This window comes from Geotrypetes seraphini, chromosome 7, assembly GCF_902459505.1.
Source record: "Geotrypetes seraphini chromosome 7, aGeoSer1.1, whole genome shotgun sequence".
Lineage (NCBI taxonomy): Eukaryota > Metazoa > Chordata > Amphibia > Gymnophiona > Dermophiidae > Geotrypetes > Geotrypetes seraphini.
In genome coordinates, this window is record NC_047090.1 from 48,922,069 (window position 1) to 48,949,299 (window position 27,231).

The 27,231-nt window shown below is 42.1% G+C and overlaps 1 protein-coding gene across 16 annotated transcripts in view; it reads right to left on the reverse strand.

Moving 5' to 3' along the window:
- Window positions 1–17,413: 17,413 nt before the first annotated feature.
- The window catches only part of MICAL3 (microtubule associated monooxygenase, calponin and LIM domain containing 3), a 711,269-nt gene continuing 701,451 nt past the window's right edge, over window positions 17,414–27,231 (reverse strand). For 7 of the 16 annotated variants that reach the window (XM_033950891.1, XM_033950892.1, XM_033950893.1 and 4 more), the window contains one exon: window positions 20,795–21,753. In XM_033950891.1, the coding sequence (XP_033806782.1) occupies window positions 21,635–21,753 (119 nt within the window). In that variant the 3' untranslated portion in view covers window positions 20,795–21,634. Of the gene's footprint in view, window positions 19,844–20,794; window positions 21,754–27,231 lie in introns of those variants that run through there. The other 9 variants (XM_033950900.1, XM_033950907.1, XM_033950902.1 and 6 more) reach the window with 3 other exon arrangements.

A 27,231-nucleotide genomic window follows, 5' to 3' on the forward strand; every position in this document is an offset into this window, starting at 1 on the left:
TGCCATTCTGAGTAATGGCCCTTTACTCCAACCCTTTGTTTCCTGCCTGCCAACCAATGTTTGATCCATCGGTGGATATCCCCTTGCACCCCGTGGTTCCACAGCTTCTTAAGCAGCCGTTCATGGGGTACCTTGTCGAAGGCTTTTTGGAAGTCAAGATAAATGATGTCAATGGATTCCCCTTTATCCATCTGTCTGTTTATTCCCTCAAAGAAGTACAGCAAGTTCGTGAGGCATGACCTTCCCTTGCAGAAGCCGTGCTGGCTTGCCTTCAGCTGCCCATTTTTTTCTATGTGGCCGCAGATGGTGTCCTTAATCAGTGCTTCCATCATCTTTCCCGGAACCGAGGTCAAACTCACCGGTCTGTAGTTTCCCGGGTCACCCCTTGATCCTTTCTTGAAGATGGGCGTGACATTTGCTATTTTCCAGTCCTCTGGGATCTCCCCTGTTTCTAAGGAAAGGTTACATATTTTGCGAAAAGTTTCTGCTATTTCGTTTCTCAGCTCTTTTAGTACCCTTGGGTGGATGCCGTCCGGACCTGGTGATTTGTCGCTTTTTAGTCTGTCTATCTGACGGAGGACTTCCTCCCGGCTTACTTCTAGTTTGACCAGTTTCCCATCCTGGTCTCCATGTAAGATCTCTTCGGGTTCTGGAATATTGGATGTGTCCTCTCTCGTGAAGACTGACGAGAAGAACTTGTTTAACCTTTCAGCTATCTCTGTTTCTTCCTTTACCACTCCCTTCCTGTCTCCATCATCCAATGGTCCCACTTCCTCCCTGGCCGGTTGTCTCCCTTTCACATACTTGAAGAATGGTTTGAAATTTCCTGCTTTCTCTGCTAGTCTCTCCTCATATTCTCTTTTTGCTTTCTTTACCACTTGGTGACATTCCTTTTGGTACCTTTTGTGTTCATCTTGTTTGTCCTTGGTTTGGTCCTTTTTCCATTTTCTGAACGATGCTTTCTTGTCACTTATCGCCTTTCTTACTGCATTTGTTATCCACACCGGGTTCTTTGTTCGATTCTTCTTGCACCCTTTCCTAAACCTGGGGACGTACAGGTTCTGTGCTTCGTGTACCGTGTCCTTGACAGGGACCAGGCTTCTTCTACGGTCTCCATCTTCCCTGAGCTCTTGCTGAATTTCTTTCCTACCATTTTCCTCATGGCCTCGTAGTTCCCTTTTCTGTAATTGAGTGCTGTCGATGTGGTTTTCTTTACTTTTGGTGTTCCTATTTCTAGCTTGCAATGGATCATGTTGTGATCGCTGTTTCTTAGTGGCTCTAGTACTACCACCTCCTTTACGGGTCCCCCTAGCCCGTTGAGGATTAGGTCAAGAATGGCTTCTCCTCTTGTTGGTTCCATGACCAGCTGTTCCATGAAGCAGTCCCTTATAGCTTCCAGGAATTTTGTTTCCCTTGTGGAGTTTGAGTGTCCAATACTCCAGTCTATGCCAGGGTAGTTGAAGTCCCCCATCACCACCACACTTCCGCTTTTGCATACCTGCCTTAATTCAGTCTCCAGGTCCTGGTCGTTTGCTTCCGGTTGTCCTGGTGGGCGATAGTACAGTCCCAATTTTATGTCAGCTCCATTACCTCCTGGTAGTTTAACCCATAGTGACTCCAAGTTGTCCGCCCCTATTGCTGTTTCCATCCTGGTTGAAGGAATGGAGTCCTTTATGTATAGCGCTATTCCTCCACCCTTCTTGTGTGTCCTGTCTCTCCTGTAGAGTTTGTACCCTGGTAAGACCACATCCCATTTGTTGTCCTCGGACCACCATGTTTCAGTGACTCCAATTATGTCTATGTCCTTTTTACCGACTATGACTTCTAGCTCCTCCATTTTGGCTCTTAGGCTCCTAGCATTTGTGTATAGGCAATTTAAGTCCCGGTTGTTTACCTTCCTTGTTGGTTTTCCTCGTGGTTTGGTGTTCCTGCCTACCCCCTCATGGGCTGCCAGTCCCCAGGCCTCGCTTTGTTTATCCTCCTCCTGTGGTGTGTCTGTTTTGTCCTCATCTCCCTCCTGTGGTGTGTCTATCTCGTCCTCAGCCTGCTTCCCCTTTTTTGGATGTCCTTCCGACTGTTTCCTCCATTTCTTGCTCTTTGGTTTTGTCAGTTCCCTGGGCCCCTGCTTTGCGTCCTTGGGTTTTTTGTCAAAAATTGTCCACTCAGTCTCGAACCCTCTATCGCCTTTTCCTGGTCCAGTATCCTTGTTTGATACTCTAGTCCGGTGTGTCGATGTCAGATCGACTATCGGCTTTCCCCTTTTCCTCAGTTTAAAGCCATGTCTATGTTGTTCTGGATGTTGTATGCCAGCCTCCTCGTCCCATCGGTGCTTAGGTGCAGTCCATCCCTCCTGTAGAGCTTGTTCTTTCCCAGGAAAGTTGTCCAGTTCCGTACAAAGTGAAAACCTTCCTCTTCGCACCATCTCCTCAGCCAACCATTAATTGCTTGCAGCTCTGTCTGCCTTCTTGCATCCGCCCTCGGTACTGGCAGGATCTCTGAGAAGGCTATCTTCCTTGTCCTCAGCTTCAGTTTCCTCCCCAGTATCTTGAACTGCTCGGTCAGTGTTGTCCTGTTGTAGTTCCTTCTGCAGACGTCGTTGGTTCCAACGTGGATTATCACTGCTGTGTCCTCCGTCTCAGCTCCTTCCAGGATTCTCTCGATTCTATCTGTGATGTCCTTAGTTCTCGCCCCTGGGAGACATGTCACTTCTTGCGGTGACCTCCCATGCTGACCTATGTCAGCTCTCTGAGCTTGAAAGAAGCATTTCCCCAAACAGCCCCTCCATTGTAAAGGCTACCTAACTGCAGGAACAGGCTTGCTCTGTGCTGGGTTTGAGGACTGAGACCCTGAAGTGTCTCCTAAAATCCAAGTAGTTAATCATCATGCCTTGTATTGGGTGTTATACAAGCCTTTGCAACCGCAGACTCTTCCCATCAGCTGCTTTTCATTCCAGTTGCCAGTGGTGTCAATGATTTAAAAACAAAAACGCATTCCCTCTAACTATAAACCATTTTCTAGTGTAATAGGTGTGTCATTCTGGATGGACAAGAAATATCCCCATGCTCTTCAGCTGTGCAAAAGGAATCTACTCCAGCTTTTGAATTCCTCCATCTTCACTAGAGGGCTTGGCTGCCCCCTTCAGTTTTTCCTTCTGATGTGAGCCAGATGGAATCTTTCTGATCTGCTCTATAGATTTCTTTATTTGTTTGGTCTTGTTCATGGTTTATTGACAGCTTTCAGTACTTTAGAGTTCATAGAGGGTTTAGCTCTGCTTGTGTGGAGGAGCAGCAGACTGAGGGCTGATGGGCTGTTGGCTAGCCTGCAGCAACTTTTCTGGAGCTCAGGATCCATTCCCCTTGTAGCTTTGCTTGCCTAATGGGTCGCAGGGGCTTGAGCACAGGCTGTCAGGCATCTGTAGGGGGCTCATCAGGGTGCAGCTGTGTTTCACCTTCCCCCCTCCCTCCTCCTTTTTGCATGCTCAGGTCTGTGGAGGTTAAAGGCTAAGTCAGACTCTGGTCTAACTGGCAGCCTGAAGATTCAGCGTTGGAGGAGTGGTCCATTTGAGACAGTGATTTCTTCTCCCAGATCCAGCTGCTTTAAGAGCTGAGGCAGGCTGCAGCATGTATCCAGCATAGGTCATAGTGAGTAAGGCTGTTATAACCTAAGAGGAAAATTATGGGAAGGGGGGAGGAGGTCTTTAAAACCTTTTTTTTCTATAGGTTTCTGCCCTTCCCTTAGGTTTCCCCACCTCCAAAATCTAATTTTTGCAGTTTTTTTTTAAATTTTAGTTAAGGCAGTTCAGAGCCAGTTTTTTGGCACCACAGCACTGCCATCGCAGCTATCTTGAATTTCCCAAATTTATTTTAAAGTTCTCCAGAACCTTCAAATCACCTCATTTTGCCTTAAAACTGACTGCATTGCCCTTAATTCATGCCAGGTTTGTGCTGGATGGGCGCTCGAGGAATGCCTTTGTGCCACATGCTGTGCAGCATGTGAATGGAAGGCAGGAGCAGCTTAGCTTCCTTTTTGCTCTCTAGGGTGGCCTATTGGTTGAGAGTAAATCCTTTCCAAAGCCCCGGAATGGCAGTCATCCTAAGTGCAGGAGCATGGATGCCGCAGAGCCCAAGAAACAAGCTGGAGTCATCTAATGGAGACTTTGCACTGCCTATTAACATCATTTTCATCGGGATTTGTCAATCTAATGCAGCAAGCTTATTAGGATGGATAAAATACCCAGGGAAAGTTGGCAGCACACCAGGAAGAGTTCCAAGGGGCTTGAGCTCCCAGGGTATGTCTGCTTCAGAGTCGGAGGCAGACCAGGATCCAGTGGGCCTTTCCGAGAGATCCTCAGAGGATGAGGGGTCTATTTGTATGCCTTTACTGTCTCAGAGTGAGCCCTCCCTGTTGGGAGATACAGGGTCAAATGCACAAGATATAGTGCCTAGCACTACCTCCAAGTGCTAGGCTCCATAGCAGCCATGATAGACCTGGTCCCATGAGCAAAGGCTTACATGCATCCTCTCCAGAGTGTGTTGCTTTCGCGATGGTCACCTCAATAGGACTCCCTGCAGATGTTTCTTCTGTGGACTCCGGAAGTCCAGACCAGTATGGGCTGGTGACTCCGCCCACAGTCATTATCAGTGGACATGACCCTTACAGTAAGCCTCATGTGTAATCGTGACAACAGATGTTAGGCTGGGGGGCTCACTGCAATGGATGCCTGATCCAGGGGTGTTGGCCTCCCAAAGGAAGTGGTTGAGCAACAGAATGGAGCTTTGAGCCATTCAGTTGGCGCAGAGGCTGGAAAAGAGTCTGGAGGGATAAGTAGTCTTAAGTCTTATACAATGCTACTGCGGTGGCATGTGTTAATCACCAGGGAGGCATTAAGACTGCACAGCTAAGTCTGGAGGCCCACTTACTATTCAGGGGAGCAGTGCCATCTTCAGGCTCTTTCAGTGGTGCATATAGCATTTGGACAATCTCCAGGCTGATTTTCTCAGCAGACACAGTGGATTTGGGAGAATGGACGCTGTCTGCAGCAAGCTTCCAATCCATTGTTCATCGCTGCGGTCGCCAACGTTAGATCTGATGGTGACAGCAAGAAACAAGAAGTTGGTCGATCTGAGCCCAAAGCGCAGGTCTGGATGCTGTAGTCCAATCATGGCCAAAGAACGAGCTATTGTACGTTTCCTCCATGGCCTGTGATAGGCTGGATACTCCACAGGATTGCAAGCCAACAGGGAGAAGTTATTCTTGTGGCTCCAGGTTGGTCATGCAGACTGGTATGCAGATCTAGTGCATCTTTAGTAGGATGCAAGTTCAGACTGCATTCAGCTGGACCTTCTTTTGCAGGGGCCAGTAGTTATAGAAGATCCAGATCACTTTGCTCTTTCGGCACGGCTCTTTTGAGTGCATGGTATTAGCATGCAAGAGATACTCTGCACGCTACTCTGCTCAGAGCCAAAAAGCCTATGAAGGTCTCTGCTTACATTAAGACAGGGATGTCAAGCTCAATCACATAAAGGGCCAAAATCTAAAACATAGGCTAAATTTTTTATTTTAGATACTTAGGGATCCTTTTATTAAGGTACGCAAATCGATTTAGCGCGTGCTAAAGATTAGCATACGCTAATGCGCACCTTAATAAAAGGACCCCTTAGTCTTATTAGAAGTATAGGGTTACAACCTTTCCAACCCCACGCCGGCTCTGTCATGTAAACAATAAATAATAATAATAATAACTTATATACCGCAATACCGTGAAGTTCTATGCGGTTAACAAAGATTAAGCAAAGGTACAAATTGATTGACTTTAAGAGGGGAGGAAGAAAGAGGGTTAATAGGACAGGAAATCCAAAGACTTTTCCTCTCTCTTTTAGGTCCTAGTTCATGCTTGCTGTCTAACACCAGGTCTGGCAGGATACACATTTAAAATCTGAGAAATTGTAATCACAAAACAGAAAATAAAATTAATTTTTCTACCTTTTGTTGTCTGGTCATTATTCAAATCATGTTGGTCCCAGGCTCTGGTTGTCTTCTGATAACTGCCCATTTGTTGTTTTCTTCTTTCTCCATGCTACCCATCCATCTCTGTCCTCCCCTTCCCTCCCCCGGAAATCTGGTATCTTTTCTCATCTACCCTTTCATCCAGATCTGTCCCTCCTTCCCCACCACCCCAGGGTCCACCATCTCTCCCTTTCTCTTCCCAATTACCCTCCTATCCAGTATCTCTGTCCCCCCCCCTCCTCCACACCATCCCTTGTATCCAACTTCTCTTTCTTTCTATTCCTTCCCTCCCTCCATCACATTGTCCATCATCCCTCGCCATCCCCCCACCCTCACCTTCTTTGGACTCCTTCCCTTCGAGATGTTCATGCCTGGATAAAAGGACTTCATTAGCTAGGACATGGAGCTCTGGAACTTCCTGTGCAGCCTCAAGCACGAGTTCTCGCTGGTCTACAGTGCCGGGAGGACCAGGTGAACCTGAGCGGCGATTGCAGCCACCGTTGCGCAGAGGAAGGCGCTTGTGAACAGCAGCAGCAGCGGTGATGACGCCAACGGCAGTAGAAAGTGCAGTCGCTGCACCTGTCCCCATTCCTGCACCTGGGCAAGACCCTGGAGGAGTCTAGAGAGCGGCCACCCCCACCCGCTTCCCCACCATCTGCATGAAGGACGTCTCATCGGAGCAGAGTGTGGCAGCCGCGAGACGTAATGCATCCTGCTTGTGGTGCTGATGCGGCGCTTGTAAAATGTGATGACATATGTGAGCCGATTGGGTAAAAAAATGTGTACGGAGATCACATGATGCTGTGAGCTGGTTATTAGCACGTTGTGCCAGCTCCAGAGTCCTCCTCCTTGCTTTCCTAAGAGATTATACGTGAGTTTTTTGACCACCTTTTTCAGCATTAGTGCTTGCTCTTGCATGGACACATTTTTGGCAAAATCTACTGCTATATCCTCTAAAACAGCTAAAAAAGATTGGGAGAAGGGGAAAACAGGTGAAGCAAAATGGCGGATGTGCCTCGAGCAGACAGCCTAGTGTTTACTCCTGCCATGCTAATGGAGCTCCAGCAAGTTATTTTACAGGCTTAGGGCCCCATGCATGGAGCAAATTTCGACCCAGCTCACTAAACTGGAATCGCTGCTGGAGGATAATTCCACTTGTGTCACCGACCCCGCGGTGGAGGATGGGGCTACGGCAATGGAGTCCGAGGTGGAAACGCTTACAACACAGTTACGTACCTGTCAAGACAAACCAGAGGATCTGGAGAACCGCTCGCGCTGTGGAAACCTGCGTTTTATTGGCCTACCAGAAATAATTGCTGACTGTGCTTATTTCGGTGATGGAGTCGTGGCTGGCCAGTGAACTTCCGATGCCGGCTTCCTTGGGATCGACCCTGTTTGAGCGGGTGCATCAGGTGGGATCTCGTACTGGAGCAGAACAACGCCCTAGAGTGATCATTGGCAAGCTTCACAACTATTGCCACAAGGTAGAAATCCTTCAGGCCTACCGTGCCAAACGAGAATTGCTGGCTTACGAGGCTACTCCGCTGCGGTTTGGACAGAATTATTCAGCTGCGTTGATGGAAAAACGGAAAGTTTTTCATCCTTTCTGTGCTAAACTAGTGGAGAAGAAATGTAGTTTTATGTTTCTTTATCCAGCCATTTAAAAAATTCAACAAAACGGAAAGTGGAATGTGTTTGACTCTGTGGATTTAGCGGGAGAGTTTATCAATCGTTTGGAGCCGCCTTCTTCACTCCTCACTTGAACTTTTTCTGCAAATTGTTGATCTCGATGGTATTGGTGGTTGACTTTGTTTTGCTTACTTTTTTCATAGCAATTCTCTAGAATTATTAGTTTACTCATTTTTGAGGACAGGGCACTGAAGGCCTTAGTGTCGTGATATGCTTCCCTAGGGCCTGGTGGATTTTTGGAAAGCCATGCAAACGGTTGGGGGGGGGGAATTGAGAGGGATTTGGGGGTGTTTGGGGATAGTTGTGTGGGGAATGGGGAGGTTTGGAGGGTGAGGGAAGCACTGAGGGTTTTTGCTTTTCCCATTCCAGTGTATTTAGGGGTGTCTGACTGTATAAGCTTGTGTATTTTCTGTGTGTGGGATTTCCTGTTCCTTCTCTTAGGCATGGCTGGGAGCCTGAGAGAGTTCATTAGATGGGCTGGGCATGTGCATTTTATCTTACTGTTTAATGAGTGCTAAGACCTTTCGCATATTGTCCTGGAATGTGTGTTGAATTACCTCTCCTGTAAAACGAAGTAAAATCTTTCAACATCTCCAACATCATAAAGCGGACTTGGCCTGTCTGCAAGAGACCAGATTGACCAATGCAGAACATGCCAAGTTGCTAAGTGGATGGGTGGGCCAGGTGTTTTATGCTTCTTCCCCGAATAAGAAGGCGGGAGTGGTTCTTTTGGTACGTAAGGGGTTCCCGGGCAAGGTGGAACAAATATATAGGGATTCCTTGGGGAGAACCTTATTATGTAAGGTAACTATGACCGGGCACTCTTTTAATATGTTGGCTGTCTATGCACCTAACCAATATGATCACTCTTTCTTTACCTCATTGGCTCGAGTGGGTCTTCGGGACCAAGCTAACCCCCTGCCCCTACTGGGAGACTTTAACCAGGTACTCGACCCAGATTTAGATAGAACGGGCCCGGGTTCCTCTCAGAAATTTAGTTTAACAAGGGGTATTCTGTTTCTTTGTGATACGTTGGATCTGATTAATCCTTGGTGACTTTTACATTCTACAGAGAGGGACTTAAGCAGTCAAGGTCAGAATATAGTCGATGCATAATTTGTCCCAGGTCCAATCTTCCGCGGTAGGTCCCCTGTCAGTGTCTGATCTTTGTCCTACTTGGGTTGACATTTTGAGGGGTGATGAAAGTTTTACAGAGGGACCTGGAAATTTCCATTGTATTTAGTCAATAATTCAGACTTCACTCAATACCTTACACAGAAATGGGAGAACTATGTTGCCTTTAACTCACAATACCAGGACACTCCGCTTTTGTTTTGGGAGGCGGCCAAGTCGGTCCTCTAGGGGGACATTATCTCCTATGTCATTGCACAGAGAAAACGACTTTCCCGGGGGCTATTACACTTAGAGAGAGAATATAAAAAACTGAAACGAACACATATTGCTCATCCTTCTCCTCAATCTCGGGAGGCCATGATGGCAGCACAGGTTGCCCTGAACACTTGATTACACGAACGCACTCAGAGATATCTTCACTATTCCAGATTCCGTTACTATAAATTTGGGAATAAATTGGGTCGGCTTTTGGCGAACTTGACGAGACCCCGGCGTCCTAATTGCTACATTCCTCGTCTCCTGCTCAAAACTGGTAAGGAATGACCTCTACGGCTGACATAGTGGATAGTTTTTTAACATACTATAAAGACTTTAATGCCTTGGCGGTCCCCCATGGGGGACCAGATGTCAATGATTATTTGGTTGAAGCTGGGGTTCCCCGTTTGTCTTCTTCAGACCCTCTTCAATTGAATCGCCCTATACAGGGGAAGGAACTTCAAGTGGCGGTTAAACAGCTTAAAAGCGGCACTTCCCCAGGTCTGGATGGATTTTCCCCTGAGTTTTATAAGTTTCCCTTTGTGGCCCTTTGGAGGCTTACTATTCAGTGGCTCTCGTGGCTGATGAGAGCGTTTATAACTCTTAATACCTAAACCGGGCAAAATTGAGATGGATATTGAATCTTACCGGCTGATCTCTTTAATCAATGTTGACATCAAAATTTTGGATAAAATATTGGCCAATCGGCTGGCACTACTGTTGCCTACCCTGATTGTCTCAGAACAAGTTGGATTTGTACATCGTCACTCAGTACTGAATGTACGTCGATTACTTATTGCTATGCAGAGGTCATGGGATGCAGGCCTTAAGGGGGTTTTGAGAGGTTATTTGAGATGGTTCACTTGCTTTACACAGACCCAACAGCTTGTATTCTTAATGAATGGCACCCGTACATCTGCTTTCCCGATTGCTAGGGGCACTAGACAGAGCAGTCCACTATCCCCTCTTCTATTTCTTCTTTATTTGGACCCTTTCCTGCGTACGATATTGCATGATGATGAATTGCAGGGGTTTCCGGAGGGTGATTCCCAATTGCGGGTATTGGTGTATGCAGATGACCTTTTGTTGACCCCGGGGGAGCCAGAACTATTCCTACCCAGAGCATTGGACTTGTTAGATGAGTATAGTATGTATTCGGGCATAGTATTAAACAAACAGAAATCCCTGGTATTGCCTTTATCTCCAGAGGTGCAGACTGCGTGGCAGGGAGATTTTCCCCTTGCATGGGCTCCGGGGACTCTTACATACTTGGGTATTTCTATCTCCCCTGACCTTTCTGCTTTAAATATAGACCCCCTTGTAAATTCCATGCAACAAGAACTGGAGGGTATATTCACTTTCCTTAATGGGAAAAATAGCATTGTATAATATGGTGTTGGTGCCTCAGTGGCTTTATGTGTTTCAGATGTTACCTGTTTTGTTATCTGCTAAACATGATAAAATCATTGGTAAAAGTTTACAACAATATTTGTGAAATGGCAAGAGAGCACGATTGTCTCTAACTCACCTGACACGGCCTAGGGACTGAGGTGGCTTGGGATTGCGCAGCCTTTGACTGTTATCTCAGGTGTGTCAGATGAGTGGCACTAACATATGATACTGTGCTATTTGGCACTATGATGAGAGCTAAAAGCCAAATATCATCCCATAATAATAAACTTCTATTTATTATGACAGGGGTTGCCATACAGCTTATTCTAAGGAACTGGAAAAACTGGGATAGACTGAACTATTCCTTTTGGCGGGAGTCTCTCTGTCATGTTTTTAAGAATCTGGCATTTTTTATGGCTAAGTGCTTTGAAATTGAGTCCCTATGTCTCTTTGCTATCTGCTGCAGCCTTAACTGATGATTCAACTGCTTGTGCAAGTTTTTTCATTGATGTGTATTTGTTGGGTAATAACACATTGAGTGTCCTTTTATTTTAAAGTTCTGAGAGCTGACTTGCCACCTTTAAACTTTCAAAAGCAAGCTGATGCTTGAAATAGAAACCTAGAGACACCGATCGCAGTGGATTTACTATGAGAATTAATCTGCAAACCTTTGTTAAAATTGACCTCCATGATTTGTAGAGAACAGCAATATAAATTTCTTTATAGAGCTCTCTCATTCCAAAGGACATTTAAAAAAAAATTTACTTTATTTCCATTTGTTACATAAATAACAAAATTTAGGTACATCACAATGTTACATAAAGAAATAAGCTGAAATAAAACTTTACTACTGATCTAGTCCATATCACTGGGGCTGTCTTGCACCTTAATATGAGAAAAATAAACAAAATTCCCAGGACCAAAGGGCCATTTTTAATGGGGGTGGAACAAAGCAATCCATGCTTAAAATGTATGGAACAGGAAGCAAATTTAGGCCACATGTTCTGGTCTTATCCTATGTTCCAGCATATCTGGATGAAGCCTCCAATAAAGTTTTAACAAACTGATATTGGCTTTCATCTCTGCCTTCAACAAAAGTTTAATTTTTGATTATTATGACACTGCTGTGCCCAAACAGAACACGATCAAACATATCTTGTTGGCCAGAAGAGCCTTTTACAATGGCTAAGTATTATTCTCCCCAATAAAACTCAGTGGTTGAATCTGCTGCTGCTGTATGCATAATGATCATGGCACATCACAAGGCTGGCTGGAATTATCTTACCCATTGGAGGAAGTTCCAACAGACATGTGAAATACTTTTGTGCATGGCTCTGCTGCATAGAGCACGTATTGTGGGGTGATATTTGGAAAACCACACACAAAAAAGTTACTGTTGTATTTATTTTATTATTTATATACCACTTATAGCCAATGGGCTTACAATCTGACTAAAGTACCTGGGGCAGTGGAGTGGTAGGTGACTTGCCCAGGGTCATAAGAAGCAGTGCTGGACTTTAATTAAATCTGCAACCTCAGGGTGCTGAGGCTGCAGTCCTAACCACAAGGCCACTCCTCCACTCCCCAATAAAAATTATATTAACTCTCCCCCTCCCCAAGACTCCTAGAAATGCATGGAATTGTATATTGGTCACATCAGCAAGTATTACATTATTTTAAACAATCATGGAACACTACAGGAAACTGCAAGAAAAATTGCAATTACTGTATGCAGTTGTGTTCAAAGACTGTACAATATTGTTAGAAGAGATTTATTTCCTTACTAGTCTTTAAGCCCGTTACATTAACGGGTGCTAGAAAGATATGTTTGTCTGTCTTTCTTTCTGTCTCTTTGTCTCCTTAGCCACTGTCTGTCTTTCTCTCTCTCCCCCTTGTCCACTGCCTATCTCTCTCTGGCCCCCCAAGCAAAGATTGCTGCCTGCCCCCCAGCACACCTCTCCCCCCAAAGCAGCCCCTTTTCCCTCTCCCCCTCCCCTTTTTTCTGTCTGTCGCTCTGTCTCGCTGGCCCATTGCCTATCTCTTTTTGGCCCCCCAGCACACACCTCCCCCCAAAGCAGGCCCTTTTCCCTCTCCCTCTCCACTTCCCTGTGCAACAGTAGCAGCCAGACGCCTCGCAGCACCTCAGATACCCTCCTGCCGTTGCTCTCAACGCCGCAAGCCGCTCCACGGCGGCAGGGAACATGCAGTTGTAAGTGCGCATGCGCGCTTAGGGTTTTATTATAGAGGATATATATGCTATTAGGGTATATTAAAATAAAAAAACGATTCTTAAAAAAAAACAACAAAAGAAATGAAAGGGATACTAATTGAACATAGAGAGTGTATAGTTGGGCAGACTGGATGGACCAATTGGGTCTTTATCTGCCGTCATTTACTACGTTAATGTTTTTCCTTTGAAGAAAGAGAAACTTCTATAGTTTTCATTAGTAAACTCTTAGTTCACTAGTTTTGAAATTCTTTAAAAAAGCAGCCATATTAACATGAGAGTACTAAATTACTGCTAGCACACTGGATGCAATTGTTTTTTTTAAATTTTTTTAAACAATGAAGTTATGAAAAAATATTCAGACTACTTAAGCCAATCAGACTTTACTCCATATTTGTGACAGTGTTCTGAAAATGGCTGCTCTTAGGGCCCCTTTTACAAAGCTGCAGTAGTGATTTTCCCATAGCAAATGCTCCAAAGTCCATTCAATTCCTATGGGCTTTGGGTACATTTGCTGTGGGAGAATTGCTTCCGTGGCTTTGTAAAAAGGGGAAACCAAAAGAACATAAGCATCACCTCTGCCGAGTCAGGCCATGGGTCCATCATGCCCAGCATTCTGCTCCCGTGGCAGTCCCCCCCAGGTCCATGACCTGTAAGTGATCTTTTACCTAAAACATTATATTCCCTAATCATTTAATATCCTGTATAATGACCCTCTATCTATACCCTTCAATCCCCTTTTCCTTCAGGAAATCATCCAATCCCATCTTGAAACCCAAAATCATACTCTGCCCTACCACCTCCTCTGGAAGCGTATTCCAGGTGTCCACCACCTTCTGAGTGAAGAACTTCCTAGCATTTGTTCTGAATCTGTCTCCTTTCAATTTTTTTGAATGCCCTCTTTTTGTTGCCCCCGCTAGTCTGAAGAATCTGTCCCTCTCTACCTTCTCTCTACCTTTCATGATCTTATAAGTTTTTATCATGTCCCCTCTAAGTCTCCGCTTTTCCAGGGAAAAGAGCCCCAGCCCCAGAATGACAATATTCCTAAATGGACTTTATTTGAAAATGTCAAAGTTCCAAAGGTACACTAATATCATCCACATAAAATAAAATCATCCACATAAAAGTAAAATGGTCCTATTATCCTATGAAACTGTGATATTTGGCATGGAAATGAGAGCAGAGTCAGATTTCTGCAAATAATAATAAATTACTACTTATAATGACTGGTGTTGCCATTCAGCAAATTACATATAATTGGAAGGATTGGAGGAGATTAAATTATAACTTCTGGTGGAACTCTTTATGCCATATTTATAAAATGGAAAGGTTTATTGCATTGCAACGGGGATAAGAACATAAGAACATAAGAAACGCCCTCACCGGATCAGACCGAGGTCCATCTAGTCCGGCGATCTGCACACGCGGCGGCCCATTTAGGTACTCCTTTTTGGAGACCCGGATTTACCATATCCCTCAATATGATATGTAAGAAGGTGTGCATCCAACTTGCGTTTGAATCCCAGAACAGTAGTCTCTTCCACAACCTCCTCCGGGAGTGCATTCCAAGCACCCACCACGCGCTGTGTGAAACAGAATTTCCTGACATTTGTCTTAAACCTACTGCTACTCAGTTTCAGTCTATGTCCTCTTGTCTGTGTCACATCAGAATATTTCAGTAATGCTTCTTTTTGGTCTATTTTATCAAATCCTTTTAATATTTTAAAAGTCTCTATCAAATCCCCTCTCAGTCTTCTCTTCTCAAGAGTAAACAGCCCCAGCTTCCTGAGTCGATCTTTGTAGGTCAAATTTTCTATTCCTTTGATAAGTTTCGTGGCTCGCCTCTGCACTTTTTCCAGCAGAGTTATATCCTTTTTAAGGTATGGAGACCAGTGTTGGACACAGTATTCTAAGTGCGATCGGACCATTGTTCTATAAAGTGGCATTATGACCTCTTCCGTTCTACTCGTAATCCCCTTCTTAATTATGCCCAACATCCTGTTCGCTTTCTTCGCCGCTGCCGCACATTGTGCCGATGGTTTTAGGGTACTGTCAATCAGTACCCCCAAATCCCTTTCCTGTTCGCTTTTTGCTAACTTCACCCCCAACATCCAGTACTCATGTTCCTTGTTTTTCTTTCCTAGATGCATCACCTTGCATTTGTTTATGTTAAAGTTCATCTGCCACTTTATCGCACACGTTTCCAGCATGTTCAGATCCTTCTGCAGGTCCTCGCAGTCCCTTTGAGAGCCAATCGCCCGACATAGTTTTGTATCATCTGCAAACTTTATTATATTGCATGTTGTTTCCTCTTCCAGGTCGTTTATAAAAATATTGAACAAGATAGGCCCAAGAACCGAGCCCTGGGGCACGCCGCTAGTCACATTCTCCCAATCCGAGAATTTCCCATTTATGCTAACCCGCTGCCTTCTGTTATCAAGCCATTTGCCGATCCATCTGTGTACTTCTCCTCCTATTCCATGGCTTAGTAGTTTCTTCATAAGCCTTGCATGAGGGACTTTGTCAAACGCTTTCTGAAAGTCCAAGTAAATTATATCCACTGGTTCTCCACTATCCATGTGTTTGTTCACTTTCTCAAAGAATTGTAGTAAATTTGTCAAACATGATTTCCCTTTCCTGAAGCCATGTTGACTATCCCTTATTAGATTGTGGTCTTCCAAGTGTTGTACAATGTTCTCTTTGATTAGTGTTTCAATTATTTTCCTTGGAACCGATGTGAGGCTCACAGGTCGGTAGTTTCCAGGATCCCCTCTTGATCCTTTTTTGAAAATTGGGATGACATTTGCTATCCTCCAGTCTTCTGGTATTTGTCCAGTTCTAATTGACATGTTAGCCACTGTTTGTAATAGTTCGCCAATTTCCTCCTTAAGTTCCTTTAATACTCTCGGGTGAATTCCATCCGGTCCAGGGGATTTGTCGTTCTTTAGTTTGTCAATCTGGAAGTAAATCATGTCCAACGTCACCTTCACTGTTGTTAGGCTTTCCTCTGTGGCCCCGGTGAATATCTTCCCTGTGTCTGGTATTACTGAAGTGTCCTCCTTTGTGAAGACTGAGGCAAAGAATGAATTTAACCTGTCGGCAACCTATTTGTCCTCTTTAATTGACCCTTTCTTTCCATGATCGTCGAGAGGGCCTATCGCTTCTCTTGCTGGTTTCTTTCCCTTTATATATCTAAAAAAGGGCTTGAAGTTTTTATCTTCCTGCGCTATCCTCTCCTCATAGACTGTTTTAGCTTCTCTTACCACTTTATGACACTTTTTTTGGTCGATTTTATGACAGTTCCAGGCTTCCATCATTTTTTCTCGTTTCCATTTTTTAAACGAGTTCCTCTTCTCCCTCACTGCAGCTTTTACCTCTTTGGATAACCAAGCTGGTTCACCATTTTTCTTTTTACTCCTTCCTTTGGATATCCTCGGAATGTGTAGATTCTGTGCTTCTGTGATGGCGTTTTTCAGTAGAGACCATGCTTGTTCAACTGTTTGGATGTCTGCTATGCCCTTCTTTATCCGTTTTCTAACCATCGTTCTCATGCTGTCATAATTTCCTTTTTTGTAGTTGAAGGTCGTGGTTTTAGTCTTGATTGGTTTCCCCTTTCCGATACCAATGGTAAATTTGATCATATTGTGATCGCTTGTCCCTAGAGGGACCGTAACTTCTACATCTGCTGCCCTTCCAGCAATGCCATTTATGACCAAGTCCAGGATTGCATTTCCTCTTGTCGAATCTCTTACCATTTGTTCAAGGAAGCAATCACCTAACATTTCAAGGAACTTTAACTCCCTGCCGCAGTTTGACGTTGCCAATTTCCAGTTGATCCCCGGAAAGTTGAAGTCCCCCATGATCGTTGTATTTCCCGATTTACTTCTCTGAGTAATTTCCTCCATCATTTCATTGTCTGTTTCCTCGGTCTGTCCCGGGGGTCGATAATAAAGTCCAATTTGAGTGTCTGCTTCTTTTCGTCCAGGAATCTTTATCCAGAGTGACTCTAGTTTACCATAAGGGGATATACACAGGTGCAGAGCATAGGTGGGACATAGGTAGGACTACTGTAACTTACCAAGGGGGTGGGGCTCACATTTATGTCAGCTCTATAGATGGAGTAACAGTGGGTTATGCTTGCATTCTACAATAATGCCTAGGTTTCGTTATATAATAGGGTTCTACCTCATACCCTCGGAGTGCCTATATGGAGGCACTAAATTATAGAATTGCTCTCTTTATGTGAAAATTAGTATGTGGTGTTAGTGCACAACTGCAGTAAATGTCACTGCAGTGACTTGAAATTTAGGGGTAAATGTGTGGTAAATGCAGGGAGCATGCCCAGCATCTGTCCTGTAATTACCAGACACACCATATTACATGCCTTGGCAGACACCTGCAACAGTGATACCCGCACCCCTTGATTCCCACATCTGATTCCCAAATCCAAATCCTTTACTCTCATTATCTCCACATCCAATCCTTCTACACTTCCCCAACACGGTTTCCCAAGACAACCTTTCTTGCACCCCCAGGCCTTACCTGGGAGTAATCCCTAGTCCTTGTTTGGCAAGGGGTGGGAATGCTCTCCCTCTGCTCCCGTACCACCTGGCTTTGGGTTCCAAAATGGTACAGATGACCCCTTGTGGTAGTCTTGAAGTACTAGTAACTAGATATCAGCCTATCCTATAAAGGAAAGAAGGCCACTATTTTTCTTTATAGAATACTAGAGCAGCAGGGCACATGCACACATATTTTAGGCATGAACACATACATCAGCCATAGAGCCAATGACCTAGACAGCTAAAAAATGTTTTAACTTATTTTATAATTTATATGTTTAACTGTCTGCTTGGCCCACACTCTGCCCATGCGTATTCCATTGTCAAACTATGCAGCATCACAATTAGACACCATTTTACAGAATAGCATATGGCTAGAATTTTGGCATTTCCTCACCTATGCATGTATATGTATTCTTAGCACCTAAAAATAGGCATTCCTTTAAAGAATTACCTTTAATGTGTAGAAAGGGATGGGCACTAGGCATGGCTTGCACCTTGCAGATCACAAACTTAACTTACCACACATTAACTGTTACTGCAAAAGATAACACAGATCTATGTTTTCTGAAATAAAGTTAATGTTTTTTCTCTGCTATGATGATGGAAATGCTCTTAACAACTGTTGCAGAGGATCTGCAATTACCATGTATTAATTTTTGTAATTAATGCATAATAACTACAATTTTTTTAAACACAGTTTTATAACAGGGCCTCTAAATCTCTAGTCTACATAAATCTCTTTCGTGCATATTCATTCGGGATATCCTGAAAATCTAACTGGCTATGGAGTCACTAAAACAAGTTGGGACCCACTGCTCTATAGGAGCTTTTTTCAGGTACTAGAGTACTAATGGTTAGATGATGTAAGCACCTTATCCATTAACACTTAGGAGTCCTTTTCCTAAGGCACGCTAACGAATTAGTGTGCATTAAGTATCAGGCAGCCCATAGATGTTTAACAGGCTGCACTGGCATTTAGCGCTTGTCAATCATTAGTACACCTTTTAAATAGCAAAGATATAAGTCTATATATAGTTCACAAATTTTAGTGCTATAAAAATTTCAATCTAATCAAGTCATTTTGTATCAAAACCCATTGCACATAACCTTACAATAACAATGGCAGTATTTTTCTTCTTTTTAAAGATATATTTGCATATATTGCATTCACTCATGAATTTCTATGTGGCATAAAGTCAATGTATTAGTTAAAATCTCAAACTTTCACGTTTAAATAAAAATTGAATATTATCCCTAATAGTTCTATCAAACCACATTTTCATTTAGTTTATCATTGAATTTGGAAAATGAAATGGCAATTTTGATTTCCTCTAATGCGATAGTTTGATTCTTACACGCCTTGGTGGATGGTGCTGACGGCTTTAATAGTGGTCTGTCGCCCTTACGACTAACATTTTTCAGTAATCCCCGCTCCTGAAGAAGGTGGCGAAACGGAGCTCTGTCGAGTGGAGAGTTCTACAGGCAACATATATTTCTAACAAAAACTGAGCTAAGTATTCAAGTTTAGTGTTTGGGTACAAGCAGTCTTGGATGAAATGCATTATACAACTTTATGAACTGTTATAGACAACATGAACCCTTAATTGCATGAACTATTTTTGATTCTTATAAATTTTACGAAATATATTTATGAACTACATGAATTTATTCAATTTAGATTTTTTACTTCACTACCAACTTTAATATGAACGGTTTTTTACACTTATGGATTATTTGGTAGCAAGATAGAGTTTATAGTACTGCTTCAATCTGATATGTTTTTCAGTGTTTGCACTCGCACTTTAACTTACAACTTTCCCTAAAGTTTTTCAAGATTCACTTCTAGCACTTTATAATTCTCAGCACTTTATTTCATCACATCTTGGGAGACAATTTATTCATTTTTTGTTTTAGTATTTTTTTCATTTTTTTGTGTTTTTTCTCCTGGAACAAATGCTTGTAAGTATTTAAAGTATATACTCTGACTATACACAAAACAGGACAATATGATGTATGAGGCAGTTCTTATTCAGACTTATGTCTGGTGCTAGTTATTATACAATGAGTTACTGCCTGAGCCTTTATCCCCCGTGTGCTATCAGAAAGGCTCATACTGATGTCCATCATTTTAAAAAAGTTTTTCATTTAAAATCTTTTTATTTCAAACATTTTCTCCAGGAGAATTAGAGTGCTGGCCAATTTTCTTTTGGAGTATAGTTTGGACTTTATTGACAACAAGGTCCATAGGGTTCCAGTTGTTGTGAGATTTCTAACACAGCATTGTGACTGGAAACGCATGTGATCATATTTTGTGATTTCTATAAAATATACTTAAATTACCTAGGTTTAGGTGATGTATAAATTTTTTTTTTAAATAAATAAATACTTTAAAAATTCTATACTAGCCACATTCCAGAAATAGTGGTAATTAAAACATCTAATGTTATTTACACTGGCTTTAGTACTACAATACCTGAAAAATCATATATCCCTTTCAAAATCATTCGGAGACTTTCAGGGGCTCAAGACTACTTGACTGTTAGATCTCACCCCTTAGTCTGGGTATTGTGCCAGCCTGTACATGGAAACAATATTTACAGCTGTTCAAACGGAAGCAATGTTTGCTCAAATAGCTTTCAATACAAAGAACAAATTTATAAAATATGCTCATATAATAAATGAAGAGGTGCCCTGAGGGATATTTCTTATACTATAAAGAGATGTCGGATAAAATTAACAGAGATAAATCACTAAGGGGGATATTCTATAAATAGCACCTAAGTTAATTGAGAAACACCATTTAAAATGATATAATTAAAGTGCTTACCGGCGCCTAAATAAAAGGTGCTGGAATCATGCCTACATGCTTAGTGCCAACTGTGAGTGTGGCTAATGCCAGAAGAGGCGTTATGTGCCATAAAGTACCTACACAGATGTGATTCATGGTATAGATAGGTGCCATAAGTGTAGGCCTGGAAAACCCTGGCCTACATTTCTGGCACCCATCTGTCCCGGAGGTGCAATTTTCACTACAGTGCCATCATGTGATTGACACGTGATCGGCAAATTCAGGCTTAAATTTAACAATCCTTCTTCTTAAGCAAGAAAAGATAATATATTTTCTACCATGAGATGTTATTCAGTGTAACTAAATAGTTTAAATAATCTCTGCTACTTGACAAAATTGTAGTGCTAAAGCTTTTGTTTTATCTAGACAATCTATGATTAGGGTCTATTCCTAATGCAAGACTTTAATTCTGCCTTCTTAAAACAGACCAGGGCAAGCAATACTTAGGGCAGGGGTGTCCAATGTCGGTCCTCGAGGGCCGCAGTCCAGTCGGGTTTTCAGGATTTCCTCAATGAATATGCATGAGATCTATTTGCATGCACTGCTTTCAATGCATATTCATTGGGGAAATCCTGAAAACCCGTCTGGATTGCGGCCCTCGAGGACCGACATTGGACACCCCTGACTTAGGGGAATACATGGCAACAGATTCCTCCTTCATTTATTCCTCAACCAAGAACTTTAGATTTGGTCCTTACAGATCTCCTCTAATAACTGTCCTAGTTCCAAACATTTCTTTCAAGCATCAGGTTTCTGAGCATCTCTGCACAATGTGCCAATGAGAAATGAACATTTTAAAACATGCAAAATGTCTAAATGCAGTATAGTCATAAATACTGGAAGGTTTCTCCTTTCCAGTATGTTGAGATGGGTTTTTCAATATAAAATGCAGAGAACAGAAACAACTAAAATAAGAGAACAGTCAATCAAAGCTGTTAGTGACCTATGCAAAGAGCTACAGCCAATAATAAGCAGAAGAATCTGGGAAGGGAAGGGTGAAAAAAAACCCAGCCCAGTACGCTATCAAGAGCAGAACAAGAGGTTAGTTTGGTTATATGTGCTTACATTCCACCTTCACTCCCATGCCTCTGCAATGGCAATTCTTCTCTGTCACTGCAGATTGATTAATCAAACTCAAAATGCACTCAACAAGCATCATGAAGATTATATTATGTCAAATGATGTTTTGCAATGGTCTTGCAAAGACACAGTATTCCTTTAAACTACAAATAAAATCAAGTGCTGGGAAAAAATACTCCCCCCTTTAGGACAGAACAAAAGCTGAAAGTGAACTAAGGGACACATTACTACTAAATAATGCCCCTGGATCTTATATTTATTTCTCCCACCCCACTTTCAGCAGGAAAAAGGATACTGTACCTTATAAAAATCAACACATACTCATACATTTTGTATGATCTTGTTAATGAGGATGCTGAATGTCCAGAAAAGAAAGATAGCAGTAGCAGCCATTGGGACTTGGTGGGCTAAGTTCTTTTGTCAATAGCTCACAACACTTTAGCTATGACAACTCAACTGGCAAGGGGAAGGCTTGCTTGAGGTTACATTACCTTCATGGGTACAGCAAGGGCAGAAGGAGAGAGGTCTACGACGTGGTGTTCCAGCATTGGACTCAACTTCAAAGGGATCAAAACGAAGGGTAAAGAAAGGACAGGGAAGGCAGGAGAGGGAAATGGAGAGGAAAAGTTGGGTTGAAAGAAAAAAAGACAAGCAAAGGACAAAAGCATATAAGAGTGAGAAGGAAACAACAAGAAGAAAAGAAAGGAAAAAAAGCAAAAAATGGAAAAGCAGAAACAAGGAAGCATATCCAACTTATTGAGTCCATCGTTAGTATAAAAATAAGATGAGCAGACTGAGGCATTGTGGGAAATGAGAAATTTGAACCTAAATAAACATACATGTCAGAAGTGGTATGGTTGTGTGTATGTCCCCGATCATGGGAACCCACAGGTGTGGCCTAGATTATTTGTATTTCATCTCAGAGTAAAATTTTAAAAGTCTGATTGGAAGATTTATGCCTAGGAAAGAATGTGTGGGAAACAAAAAATTTGGACTGTACGGTGAAATAAAGAAACTTCCAGGCAATTCACACTCAAAATTTAAATAAACCAATTAACAAAAACCAAAACATTTGTACAGTATTTATAAGAAACGTGTGCAGTAAGATCTGGAAAAATACATGTATCTCTTTTTAATAAGGAAGATTTTTGTACTGAACCTTCCTAAAACCATCGTCAAAAATTCACACACACGCCTTGAACCGCAAGGTAATGGCGGAATAGAAATCTATCATGTAATGTATGTGTGTATATATATATATATATATATATATATATGTATGTATATATACATACATACAAAATCAGATCTGAATAAGATATATTTCTAATAACAAGCATAATAATAATAAAATGTTTCATTGATTCTAACACATTGCTCAAAATACAGGACAGTAACTTCCTATAAATATTTCACAAACTAGACTGCTCAAAATTTATTTAATAATTATCACTCAAAAAATATGTAAAACTCTATTTCACTTGAGTGATCTTTATCTTAATAGAAAAAAATAGTTATCACTTCATAAAGTTTTAATAACACTTTTTCTTTAAATATTTAAATACATAATAATATTTGTGTGTGTGAAAAGCTCAGACCCAACAACCAAACTGTAGTGAATAAACACGGAGCCAGTTAATGAGACCATCACAGCTGTTCACTGTCTCATTCCACCGCATACAGACATCTCTTTCAAATGCTAATAAAACAGCCTGTACTTATCTGAAGCGGTGGAGTTGCTGGGATCCGTCCCACAATTGCTCCGGTCTTGTAAACTTATGTGAATAGTGCTACTGCTGTCTCAAACTTCCCTCGACCCCCAACTCGAGTTTCACGAATTGGAGCTTCTTCAGGAGGGGACACTGCAACCAACATATACACCAATGAAATAAAATAAACTACCACTAAAGCTACCGATAAAACCCTGTAGTGAGCTAACCAATCCACTGTTATAAAAACCAGATTTTACTAATCTTATCTTCATTCATATTGTTAATATAATGTTTATTGAGCTCACCCGTTTGCGGGACTCCCACCCGAACTAACTGATAGCAAAGGAAAAGATGACAAACACAGGTGCAGAACAGCTCGGCTTAAATTCTGAAAATGCTGACTTCTTGCACACACTCCCAAAAAGGGGGGGTGCTGTACAGAGACCAAACCTGAAACAGCCAATCATGGCAAGAGCAAGGAAACCAACAGCGGGGCATCAAAGCCCCACTGGAACTTTAAAATACAAATATGCAACTCAAAGCTGGAACCACTCTATTTCATAATTAAAACCAGTGGGAACCAAAGTATGCCATAAAAAAATAAATCTTTGCTCTTGACGAAGTAATAACTGGCTGACATCTCCTGTCAGATCATACGCTCACTATACAATGGGATACAATGGGGACAGTCTGTCTTTTACAACATATGTTACTCACATGCTCCACAATCCTAATCTTGATGATTCTTCTCGTGTGCCTTAAATACATTTTACCACAAAGGCACATGATACAGTAAACCATTGCTGCTGAAGAGCAATTAGTGCCAGTTTTCAATACAAATCTTCTACCCCCTGCATCAGGGATAGTCACCTCATCTGTAACCCACATATACTGGCAATAGATGAAATGGCCACAGCACCGGTGTGGGGAGGCACCTACTGCTTCCCGAGTGAAGATAAGATTAGTAAAATCTGGTTTTTATAACAGTGGATTGGTTAGCTCACTACAGGGTTTTAACGATAGCTTTAGTGGTAGTTTATTTTATTTCATTGGTGTATATGTTGGTTGCAGTGTCCCCTCCTGAAGAAGCTCCAATTCGTGAAACTCGAGTTGGGGGTCGAGGGAAGTTTGAGACAGCAGTAGCACTATTCACATAAGTTTACAAGACCGGAGCAGTTGTGGGACGGATCCCAGCAACTCCACCGCTTCAGATAAGTACAGGCTGTTTTATTAGCATTTGAAAGAGATGTCTGTATGCGGTGGAATGAGACAGTGAACAGCTGTGATGGTCTCATTAACAACTGGCTCCGTGTTTATTCACTAGAGTTTGGTTGTTGGGTCTGAGCTTTTCACACACACAAATATTATTATGTATGTAAATATTTAAAGAAAAAGTGTTATTAAAACTTTATGAAGTGATAACTATTAAAATAGTTATAAAAAATTATCATTAAAAACATTTGGATTAATAATTGCAATAATCCTGTTTTCCAATAAAGTAATAACTGCAGTTAATTAGCCTATCAAAGATAATTGCTTATATAACATTTGATGTCCTTTATTTACAATAATAAGACCGGAAAATTTTTTGAATACTATTACCTTTATTGGGGGTGGGGATACTCAAATTTGCAAATAAATCTTACTTACCTCCCCTTTTATGAAGCTGAATTAGGATTTTTTTTATCATTGGCCATGGCGGTAAAAGCTCCGACGCTCATAGGAATTCTATGAGCGTTGGAGCTTTTACTGCCATGGCTAGTAATAAAAAAAGCCTAATGCGGCTTCATAAAAGAGAGGTTAATTTGTAAGTATTGCTCATATCAAATAAAGATAAATGAATACATTCCATTCCTTCTTTTCTTCCAATTAAGGGTTCATTTACTAATAGTGCAAGTCCCCTTGGAATAAAATAGACTGGCAGCAGATAGCATGCATTAACCATTAGTAACAGGCTCCTTATATGTGAATTGAAGAATCTCAGGCTAGTAGGAAGGACACTGTTGGGCAGGGTAACATCTCTTTCCCGTCATTTCCTGTCCTTGAGCTCAATTTGACTTAGACAAAAGTTTGTATTTCAAAATGTTTTCCTTGCATTTCAGCATATGGTGTGTTTACTTTCTGGTCTTATGGCTTTTAGCTTGACTATGCCTGATTTTCTTAACCAGGTTTTTCTGGGGGTTAATTCTTTAAAGAGCCTCAGTTTCACCAGGGAGCATCACAGAACAACTGTCAGACAGACACAAGATCCTCTTGTGTGCATTTTGACCAACAGAAACAGCAAAAAATGAAATTCCTTTAGCACTACAGAAAAAAAAAACCCCCAAGAAAAATTTAAGAAGGTTTTAGAGTTTAATATTAAAGAAGACAAGGTATGGCATGTATAGAACATACATAAATGATTGCATCGACCATTTGAAGCTTTTAGTAACACTGCTGAATTAGGAAACATTAAATAATAAATGTTGAAGTCTGTCCTGTTGTAAATGAGCACAAAAGATAACTATAATATAACCCACCCCTATTACTTATGCAATAACAAATCTTAGTAATAACTATGCTTGGCTAAATTAATTTTAGAATTACTCTCAACAGCAATGTCTTTATTTTAGAAGCCCTATTCACGATTTACATGTTTATATCATATACATATAAAACCTGATGTCAGAAAACCAGTATTTAAAGATGTACATCTGCACAAGTATACTGCAAGGGGGTGCAGTTTGGGCAGAACTAAAACCTTTAAATCTATTCCCCATTTCAGAAAACTAGTGCACCTGTGTGTCTAGATGTATCAACCAGAATGCACCCTTGAGATCTGCTTCCCAGAATTGCCCCAGTGCTGCTTCAGTAACGAAGTCATCATTGGTTTTCTTTCCAGCTGCTGGTACTGCGAGGAGTGCTGGTGTCAGCAGCTGGAAAGGAGGCCACCAATTTGTTCATTGCTGAGGCAACACTAGGCCAATTTTGGGCAGCTAACATGCATTGGACATCACCACCAGCAAAAGTAAAATTATTAACATGATGGGGGAAGGGGGAAGAGAGGAAAAATGCATTGCCCCCCCCCCATCCAACCCCCAAAATTGAATCCTGGCTATGCCCCTGTTGTAAAAAAAAAAAAAATGCTCATTTAGGCCAGTGTTTACAGGAAGGATTAAGGGAATTTCTCCTCCTCAATTCCCCACTGCCAAAAGAAAAATAAAGACTGCAGACTCTGTTGTTAATTAGCAACATGTACAGCAAAAGTTCTCAGCCTAACTAAGAAGAGAATGACGTGGATATGGTAGAAGTCCTAAGAGTTTCAATTATATGACCCACACGACGTCTAAATTAGAAAACATCTCCGATGACATCAGAATGTTACCATGGTAGGAAGAGGACATTCATCTGTATATAGCCCTGCACGTGGAATGACAATTCTTTGTGGGTGTAGTGAGGAGTTTGTGGTAGAGAGGAGTTAGAGTGAGAGAGAGAGTGCTAGTGAGAAAGTGAAAGAAAGAGTGAGAGTGACAGAATGAGAAAGAGTGTGAGAAAGTAAATCCAGAGTGTGTGAGCAAGTGACTGTGCGAGTGAAAGAGGGTGTGATGAGGGAAAGAAGGGAGCTTAATTGCTCCCCATGGGAGACAGAGAATCTGGTGGAGCTGTTACAGAGTACTACCAGAGGAGGATACCCTGCACTGTCTCTTTGAGAGCCTGGCGTTTCATCAGGAGCACCCTCCAGAGGTAAGTGTCAGACAGAAGTCTCCACTATCTAAGCCTTAGACACAGGCGACCTGTGTTGCTTAGGGCCTCAGCAACTATCAGAGGGCCCACATGACACCAAGCCCCTATTAGACCCCCGACAGACTATCTCATACGCGCAAGACAATTGTGAGCAAGACAAAGACGCTCGGTCAAACGAACGCAGGTCTACAACACGCAAGACAACTGCGTGCAAAACAAACACGCTTGGACAAGACAAACGCGCACAGGTCTACAACATGCAAGACAATTGCGTGCAAGACAAACACTCTCGGTCAAACATGCGTAGGTCTACAAAGTGCAAGACAATTGAATGCAAGACAAACATGCTCAAACGCGCAGGTCTACAATGTGCAAGACAAACACTCGGACAAATGCGTGCAGGTCTACAACGCACAAGACAATTGCGTGCAAGACAAATGCACTCGGACAAACGTGCGCAGACATATGTGTGTTCACAAGACAGATTGTTTTCGATGTAACTTTTTTTACATTGTTTTCCAAGCTCCTAGTGCAGCCTTTGATGTCCTCCTATGTCCTATGCCTCCTTCTTATGCCCCAAGTGCCTCATTCATATGCCTC